The sequence below is a fragment of the Aptenodytes forsteri genome, unplaced genomic scaffold (genome assembly GCF_000699145.1).
Source record: "Aptenodytes forsteri isolate BGI_AS27 unplaced genomic scaffold, ASM69914v1 Scaffold20, whole genome shotgun sequence".
Lineage (NCBI taxonomy): Eukaryota > Metazoa > Chordata > Aves > Sphenisciformes > Spheniscidae > Aptenodytes > Aptenodytes forsteri.
Window position 1 is genome coordinate 2,765,895 of NW_008795523.1, and position 10,062 is coordinate 2,775,956.

The 10,062-nt window shown below is 41.4% G+C and overlaps 1 protein-coding gene across 1 annotated transcript in view; it reads left to right on the forward strand.

The window, feature by feature from the left end:
- LOC103901103 (gamma-aminobutyric acid receptor subunit rho-2) overlaps positions 1-9,096 on the forward strand; it is a 40,228-nt gene extending 31,132 nt beyond the window's left edge. The window contains exons 5-9 of the mRNA XM_009281940.1: positions 510-592; positions 2,197-2,337; positions 2,582-2,734; positions 4,861-5,057; positions 8,788-9,096. Coding sequence (XP_009280215.1) covers positions 510-592; positions 2,197-2,337; positions 2,582-2,734; positions 4,861-5,057; positions 8,788-9,096 — 883 coding nt within the window. The remainder of the gene's footprint in view (positions 1-509; positions 593-2,196; positions 2,338-2,581; positions 2,735-4,860; positions 5,058-8,787) is intronic.
- Positions 9,097-10,062: the final 966 nt, after the last annotated feature.

Sequence of the window (10,062 nt, forward strand, 5' to 3'; positions counted from 1 at the left end):
CTGAAAGAAACTGCTTTTGCCTTAGTAATGTATATACTGGAGGAATTTTCTCGCTTGCAATAAAGTTGGTCATGTTCCGCAGGCTTGGGTCATTGTTGGGGTGGCTATGGAGGGAACTGAGCAATGGGGAAAATGAGAAAACCTTAATCAAACTGGACATAAAGCAACCTTCAAATGTAAACAGTGAAGTTATTTTATGTTGTTCTCTTGTAGGGAAATAATTGGATATAAAACATGGTGGAAGTATCCATACTGACATTAGTATTACTATAATGCCCAAGATAGTACTTTAGTTCCCTGATAGGTATTGAAATTACAGCTTCCTTTGGAGTGTCTGTGTATAATCCATCTCACTTGGACTTGGAGAATTGGTAGGCATTTTCCTGGGGATTTTATGCTAACATTATGCATAACTGCTAGCTTTAAAGCTGCAGAATGATTTATCTGTGTTAACATTCTCCCTTCATTGCTCCTCATAGAAATCAACCTTTCTCATTTTCGACTTCTAGGATCACAGTGACAGCAATGTGTAACATGGACTTCAGCCGCTTCCCCCTGGACTCTCAGACATGTTCGCTGGAGCTGGAAAGCTGTACGTTGTACTTGTGTTTCTAGCTAGACATGCTCCATGGCTGGCTGCACACACATAGACTGGACACATTTCAAATTATAGTCTATTTTAGAGCCTGAAAAAAAAGTTCACCAGGGTTACTGGGAGTCTTTCTATTGACTTACTCTGTTGTATATCTAGCCCTTATGCTGCAAGACAGGGGAATTTGCAAGGAAAGCATCCTTGTATGACTTTTAGTAGATGGCACTTTCAAAAAAAACACCAACAGAAATGTTCAACATATACTGGTTCTCAGCAGCTTGCTGATGAGAAATCTGGGGGAGAAGTTTTCCTCTGTTCATTGCTTCTGATGGGAAGGTGGTGCTTCAGGTGTCACAGTAAAAAGTTGAGTATAATGATCATTAATTTTCTCTAGATTTTGTCACCCATGTGGTTTATGTATGATATAATCCTGGTCCTGCAAACACTGTGACTTGGGCTCAGCTTCTTTGGGAAGGAATTATTCTGCAGAGAAATTGATTTGAACAGTAAGATTTTCATGGCTGTTCTGTAAACTTTCTCCAGGGTGTGCCAAGACTAACCTCTAATTGTTTTGAGGTCCTCCAGCTATTTAACTGAAATTTTCCTCTACGAACAACAGAATCACAGAATCATAGGGTAATTTAGATTGGGAGGAGAGTTTTAGGCTGGTCTTGAGGTCAGCTGCTCCAACACCTCACTCAGAGCAGGGAGCTTTAGAGTGTGTTGCTCAGGGCTGTGTCCAGTTGGGTTTTGAAAATCTCCAAGGTAATGGTGGCTCCACAACTTTTCTGTGCAACCTGTTGAAATGTTTGACAGCCCTCATCCTGAAAAAGTTTCCTTTTACCTGCTTGGAAAAAAATCCTTTGCTGCAGCTTGCATCCCTTTCCTCTTGTCCATTCACTCTGCATCTCAGAGAAGAGTGTGAGAAAAGCCTGTCTCCATCTTCTGTATGACCCCCAGCAGGGCAGCAGTTGGACCCTACCACAGACTCCTTCCAGCTGAACAAACCCAGCTTCCCCAGCCTCTCATCTTATGCCATGTGCCCCAGCCCCCGGCCATCTTGATAACCCTTTTTTCATTCCCCATTCTTGCTACCTAGTGCGCTAACTAATTCTTTAAGTTTTTCATTTACAGTCTTCAAATATTTCTAGACTTTTGCTTCAAATCACACCTGTCACTTTTGCTTTTGTCATTCTAAGATAGTTTGAGGTGTCTGTGTTTCCTCCTTCCTCTAAATTCAGGTGTTTTACCTGACTATTTCCTGAGTTATTCTTATCAGTTAGCAATTACTTGTCTATGATTTTTGATACGTGATGCGCAGAAAAGTACCATTCTAGCTGTCATTTCATCAGTGTGGAGTAAAAAGAGGATCTGTTTCACTGAATCAGGATGACCTGGATTTGTTGTTGTTGTCGTTGTTGTCGTTGTTGTCATAGTATATCATATGGCAAGATCTTTTTAACTTGCTGTTGTTAGCAAACTTATTTGTGGCATTACATCATGCCAAAGATGCCTTTGTGTTTGTCACTTTTGTCTGGATCTATTAACTTTTGCTTCCCCTCCAAGCTAAAGTCACATCACATCATGTTTCTTCTTTCCCTAAGATGCTTACACTGATGAAGATTTGATGCTGTATTGGAAAAATGGGAATGAATCTCTGAAAACTGATGAAAAGATTTCTTTGTCTCAGTTTTTGATACAAAAATTCCACACTACATCGAGACTGGCTTTCTACAGTAGCACAGGTATGGCCTTTTCTGATTTAATGCTATTGCTAAAGCTGATGCTGTATTAACTACTTGTGAGAAAGCTCTTGGGATTATGTGTCACTGAACTGTAGTCTCCATGGTCTGGACAATACATGTTTTGACAGATCAGTTTCTCTTTTCACTACCCTTTAGAAATAAAAAATCAGAATAAAGATCTTGTCTCTCTGTACCTACCATCCAGGCTGTTCTCACTGATTCTGGCTTTCCTCCTCTCTCAAAGGCTGGTACAATCGCCTCTACATAAACTTCACTTTACGCCGACACATCTTCTTCTTCTTGCTCCAAACCTACTTCCCTGCCACCCTCATGGTCATGTTGTCCTGGGTGTCCTTCTGGATCGATCGCCGAGCAGTTCCTGCCAGAGTCTCTTTGGGTGAGAGCAACTGCAACAAGCCATGACTGCGTGAAAATCTTTGAAATGTGGAAGTTTTGGCAGGAAGGGGAACTGTTCATTTTGATCGTTAAACATATTGGGCAAGCAAATGTTTGTTTTATCTGATGATTAATATAGCGTAAAACTTGCAGTTTGTCTTAAGTCCTTCATCGCTAAGCAGTCCTCCTGATGTATACTTAGCTCAGGACAGAAAGGGCTGTGGTTTTAAAAATAAAGTTGGGCAGAGAAGAGAGGTTTCAGTATTTATGAGTCAATGAATCAAGATTTTTCCCTGTTGTCCAGTCCTGCAGTTCTGAGACAGGCATTGCCATCGGTGAGGGTAGAGTTTCACAGGAGTTTAGGCACCTGCAGGGAGTTAAAGGCTTCTGTTACAATTTTCGTGAGTGCCTTTCATGAGCAGGATCCTGCCATGTCCCAGCTGCCACAGCCGGTGTCCCAGCCCAGGCATGTGTCTTCCCAACCAGCCGGCACTGGTGCTGTGGCCGGTGGCTTTCTCCAGGCTGCCTGGAGGGTACCAATGTGGCACATCTTCACAAGTTGGGAAAGAAAGGCAGCAAGGGATCTAGTCCTATTGGCACCTGCGGACTTAGGTGTCCCTCCATCTGGTGTGCCCCTGGGGACGCTCAGGGCATCTCTGTAACATCACGCCTCGGACAACAGTGGGGCAGTGAAGGGAACGTAGCTTTTCTCTCACATCTGCAGTGCTGAGGATGAGAGGCCACCAGCCCGGAGGTGAGGCAGAGGTTGGGTTTCTCCTCTCCCAAGGGTGCCTTCCACTGAGGGCCCAACATTTCTGGGGTAGGGAGGTCTCTCATTTGAGGGAGTGGGAAAGCGAAGAAGGAGCTGCTTGAAAATCCTGTGCACACCAATCTGCCTCTCTGGACATCTAAAACCCATCAGGAGGAGATTTGTCTACATCAGGACTGGAGGAAATTTTTTCAGCTGAGCATAAAAAAAGCCGATTTGTTTATCACTCCATGCAGAGGTTAGAGGAAGGCAAAAATGTAATAGGAGAAATCTCTGAATGTTAATGTGTAAGGCTTCCAATACTAAAAGCATAAAACCAGTATTTTAGCCCCACAAGTTTGTCTCACTTAGAGAGCTATGCGCTGCAGCAAACATATGAGAAGAGGCAGTTGAGAGTCTGCTCCACTGAAAGAAATGTGTTCATTGGCTATTATTTTAAAAAAAATTAGATCCTGATGAAAAGTGAACAACAGTAGCTGTGTTTACAGTGGTCACAGTTTTGAAATGGCTGAAGCAGCTATGAATACTTTTTGGCTCTGTTTTGTCTATTTAAGTGGCTTTGGGAACCTGTAAATATTTTTCTCTCTGCAACAATCCAAACAAAGTATATACTATTTTGCAGGATTTTATCTATATCTGTCTAAATATATATATATTTATATATTACATGTGTGTATATATATACACATATTCACACACATATATATGTATATAAGCATAAATACATACATATATGTTTATAAACACATACACATGCACACACGCACATATATATATATATATAACACAATGGTGGTTGTTCAAAGCTTTTTGATTCCCACAGCCTGAACTGTAGACAAATATTCCTAGAGGTAAAAACATAAAGCCTTTCTTTTGCATTGTTTCATGCAAAACATTTTATCGTTATTGCACGTCCCTTTTAAGATCAGTGGTTTAGATCAAATCCTCTTTAGCTGTGACCAAAAGTCAATACTAGGTTGCTTTCTGGCAGTGCCTGTAACACAGATTGGTACAGCTAGGAAACAGGAGTCCTTGTCACCACTGGTCTTAGGAGACCTGACTCTAAGCACTGTGTTAAAACATTAGAGGTTAAGGAGGGAGTTAAATGCTGTTCCTGGCAAAATGATGGCTGCTCCGTTACTCCTCAAAACTAAACCCATCATGCGCACAGAAGTGCAGGCAGTGGAACAGTTCTGCATTGGCAGCAGAGATACTTATCACAGTGTCTATATCATATTCATATCTAGTGTCTTTTAAAGCATCATGTAGAGCGTAATTTCTGTTTTTCTTGAGACAAAAGCCTTATGGACTGTATGGAATGTAAATAAATAACATTTATTTCTCTTGGTTCTTTCCAGGGATAACCACTGTGCTGACCATGTCCACGATCATCACTGGGGTGAACGCCTCCATGCCCCGTGTTTCCTACATCAAAGCAGTAGACATTTACCTGTGGGTCAGTTTTGTGTTTGTCTTTCTCTCGGTGCTGGAATATGCAGCAGTGAATTACCTGACTACAGCGCAAGAGCGGAAGGAGAGGAAACTCCAGGAAAAGGTGAGAAAAACTTTTGGTTTGTTCATCCATTTATTCATTTTTTTTCTTACAGATGATCTGGTCTTTATATTGACTGATTTGTGTCTATAAATGGGAAAACATTGACATCCATGTGTGTATAATTGGATCTGTTTAGAGGACTCCATCTCAGGCTAAATTGCTAACACCAGAAAAGCAGGAGTTGGTCTCATGGGTGTTCATAGAAACATCGGAGAAGAGGAGAACGTGACCTGAACTGGGGAAGACTACAACCTGGAACTGTGGGGGGATGACAAGAGGGGAAAGTATCAAATCTGATACTTCACTGCAGCTGCCACAATTGCTATATTTTTAAGCTAAAGGAGTTATTCGGAGCAAATTCATTTCCTCCTTGTACAGTCAGCTTTACTCTGGAAACTGAATTCAATAGTGGAGTTGTTCGCCATTACCAAACACAAACAACAGCCAGCCAAGTTTATGCTTGTACTTTTTAATGTGCTATGAAATGTCTTATCCTGCATCCTTGGAGTTTTTCAAGACCTGACCAGATACAGCTCTGAGCAACCTGGCCCTGCTGTGAGCAGGAGGTTGGACTAGAGACCTCCTGAGGTCCCTTCCAGCCTGAATTATCCTACAGACCTGTGAGCCCTTCTTCTTTGTAATTAAACAAAACACCATCAGTTTTTGAACACTAAGGCTTGGGACCAAATTTTTTTTCAGACTCCACACACCCAGAATATCACCACGTTTTACAGCTTCTTTCTTCCCATTAGGGACTCCCCACATTAGTTCACAGGTAACATTGGTCACCTACTGCCGTTGACTCGTGGAGAAATTTGTATGAGCCTTTCAGAAATGTCAATGCAGACATCATCTTTCATATGATTTGACCATGACATTTCCCTCTCTGAACTACTCTGTTGGCTTTGCGTGTCCTTCTCTTCCCCTTGCATTTCTTCCTATGACTTCCTTGAAGTACAGAATAGACCACCTATCAGCCCAGTACCTTTCCTAGTTGACATCTCATAAAAAAATTAGTTAAATACATTTTAAAAAGCGATTGGAATAAATTCAACAGAGTCCTGTGACAAAATTTTACCTCTCTCCAAGGCCCTCTCAACAATAGTGTGATTCTGGAAAGCTACTTGAACAGGTCCTGCGTATCTTGATTTATCTATGCCCCCATCCTAGTCCCCACCCAGGGCCCAGCATTTCTCTGCAACACAAGGTAGAGATGCTCTGTGCAAGCACAGCGAGTCAAGTGTGTCTCACTTTCTGCGTGTGAGCAGTGGTCTGTGGCCTTTTAGCCAGCCCTGCTCAGACTTCCCGTGTCCAAAGAAGATGGTGTCTTGACAGTACACAGGAAATAACAAAAATCATCCTTGCTAGGTTCGACTTGCCTAGAATAAACCTGTATTTTTTTAAAAGGCAAAACCCCCTGTCCTTTGTCTTTAACCGTATTGGAGGGATGAAATGAACTTGAGAGGGTTTGTTACTGTTCTGCTAAGTTTTCAGGAATGTTTTCCCACATCCAGTGATGGCATAGTTTGTTATTTATATCACAAATCTGCCCTTTATTGAGTCTTGTGCATTGAATTCTATATTCAGCAAATGTCTTTTTACTACACAAGGTAAAATATTTTATCCAGTCTTCAGCATGTGACAATATTAATCCTCAGTGGTGGTAACGGGAACATAGATAATAAGCAGCATTATTTGAGGGGATTGTGGCAAAATGTAGGTGAGTGCTCTTGAAGAAGCAGAGGAGACATTTCTCACTGTAAAGGTAGATCTTGTCAGCCAATGCTGCTTCCCTATGAAAGACCCAAAAAACCCTAATATGAATATGTTAGGCTGCCCAGAAAAAAGCTCTATGTTATGTCTACATTAAGAAATTAAATGTGCCTGGGGCCAAGGCTGATGGGCATGGAGTATCTAAAACTAAACCTTCTTTCCCTCAAAATCGGAGTGGTTGCTGTGAACTGCCTGTGGCAAATGGTCCGTGGCCCATGCTTATTCCTGAACTGTACAGGGGAACTTTTTGGTGCTTGTTGGCCTGGCGAAAATTCAGAGACATTTCTGACGCTTTAACAGTATTGTCAGCTGAGTTCCCATGCCCAGGGAGGCTCTCTGGCAGTGTTTAATTTATTAGTGTAGACATAGACTAAAATTGCTGCAGAGTGAAATTATGTAGCATACTTCTGCATGTATGTGCCTATGTGAAGACGGGTGTAATTTAAGACTGTGGAGGTGGGTTTCCAGTACGTTAGGCTCCCTTGTCCATAGGGGTGACTGTCATCACATGTACATGAAGCCATGGGAACTGTAATTTGACCTGAGGGCTAAGAGTAAATCTGCAGAATTTCTTTCTCTGCTGGGTCCTGCAGCAATTAGCTTATTGCCGTTAACCGCTTTCCCTTCCACCCACCCACCATCTCCCAGACCTGTCATCAGTTGATGATAAAGAGCCTAATGTAATTCTTCCCTGTGGTTTTTTGGTGGTTTGTTTTTTTTTTTTTTTTGAGGTACACCTACTTAGTATAAAATACATCTTAAAACCCAACTGATGTTCAGCTGTACACATGGAGGGCTCAAAAAAATTCCTGGAGTGATGGGTCTAACAAGTAGAGCAAATGGGCTACAAACTTGTCATGTTTTTCTGCACACAATCTGCTGATACCAAATCATTTGGCTATGACTAGAACACAGAAAACAATTCTTAAGTTGATTTTTAGGTTTTCAGTAAGCAATATGATCTGTAGGTTAAATAATTTGAAGAAATAGCCTAGGGTGCAGAGTTTTCCAGTGATATCCTGAACATTACATGTTCAGGTATATATACATTTTTGTGTGTATATATATATGTTTTTTTTCAGGATATATACATTTCTGTGTATATATACTTAATTATTTTAGCTGAACTTATCCTTGAAAACAAGTCCTTGGAAAACCCACACATCAAAGTTGGTGGAGGAGGGAATTGGGGGCAAAGTATTATTGGGTAAGGAAAGCAGTCTCTGGGGAATCAGAGGCAGGAACTCCTAGCAGAAAGGAGGTTTTGGAGTTCGTTTTCATTGCATACAAATATATCATCCATATTGCTGGGACAGAAAACGTGCAGATTTTAAACAGTAGAAGACAGTATTTGCTATTCAGAATTCTACTTGTACTCATTGGTTTTTTTAGACTTGTGGGATGCATGCTGGTGCTTCTAAAGTCAATGCAAGTTTTGACATTAACTTCAACAGAGCTGGGATTTTACATTAGGCTTTTACCTGGTCCTCTCCTTGGTTTAAAATCAGATTTACAAAGAAAACACGTGAATCTGTGAAACCAGAACTTGGCCCTTTTTTTTCCATAACATGTACTGGATAAGCCATTTCCATAGGTAAAACTGCATCTTGTCCTTGAATATTTATAAACACAAAGACTGCAAAACAAGGAATCTCAAGATGGCAAGGCTGAACAGAGCTCACTAAGAAAACCTTTTGGTTAGTTTTTATGTCTGCTAAAGCATTTTTCTAATCTTTTCTGTAGCTGCTTGTCCAAGCAGCGTAGCTAAACCACGTCGCTTCCTTTTGGAACACAAGCCAAAAAAATAGCGACTTTTTTGTTCAAAGAGAAACTTACAGTATCTCAATTAAAATTTCAAGCTCAACTGTTTACAGGCTGTCTGTTAATAGAAGGGCATAATTTCTATTGCTAATGTGTTCTTCCAGTGTTCAGCTATATTTCTTGTTTATGTTCCTAGTTTCCATGTACGTGTGGAATACCTCATTCGAAAACTATGATGCTGGATGGAAACTACAGTGAATCTGATGCCAACAGCCTGGCAGGATATACAAGAAACCAGATGGTCCTAGAGGAAGAAAAACAAGAAAAGATGGTTGTGCACTTAGCTATGAGCAATGAATCTAATTCATCAAGGAAGAGAGGCCTGAAGGGCCATGTGGGCTTGTGCATCATCCAGAACACTCATGCAATTGATAAATACTCAAGATTAATATTTCCAGGCACTTACATATTTTTTAATTTGATATATTGGTCTGTCTTTAGCTAAGCATGCTGGCACAGCAGTGACTGAAGCAGAAGTCATTTACAAAAATCTCTTTTGTTGGTTCTTTTTTGGTCTAATCTGGATGCAAAGCCAGAAAACTGATTATTTTATTGCTTCATTGGAGGGTGAAGGGTAGGACATGTCTTCCAGTGGGCAACTCCGTGCACAGGCATCATGGAGGAACCTGCTGTGCTGGCTGCTTTCCAACCCACACCCCAGCTCCCGTTTGCTTTATGACACGTCATTTCTCATACTTGAAAATATGTGCTCACAATTCACCCAAAAGGTGCTGTATAGTCATTTGGGGCCGGCCACGCTGGTGGTACCTGCTGTTCAATGGACAACCAGAGACAGTGCTCACATGGGCTGTCAGGGATTAGACAAATGCAACTTGCAAGGGGAGGTCTGGACAGTGCATCTCCTGTAAGGGAACTGAATGAGGCCTTTCCTTTTCAAAATCTCTGCTTTTGAGCAAATCCTTTTATTTTTCTTTAGCATATGAACATGATATTTCTTTCATTGGTTTATGAAGAATACCTCCTCTTAGGGTCCAAATTCTGCTTTCTTTGGATAGGACCTTCATCGATACCGTTAGGACAGTTGACTGGCCAGGATCAACAAGGTTGGTTACAAGAGTGCAGGTGGTATGTTTGAGTGGGTGGTCATTTTTTTTCAAGATTAGAAGTAAGGAGTCATGATGAAGCAGAGCAAAGAAGCCCACAGACTCACAGAAGGTGGCTCCCAGAGTACATGGGTAATGAAAACAGGGAAGTTTAAGCATGTGTTCTCCATATAACTTAAGCACAGCACATGATATGTAGCACCTCCCCTCTGAAATGAGAGGGGAAGCTGACATGTAGCATGTACAGTCAGCACATGGTGAATGGGCAGTGTCTCTGGGACCATCACTTTCTCTCTGCAGAAGCAGAAAACAGTGTTGAGGGGAGCACTGGTGGCTGTCAAGGATTT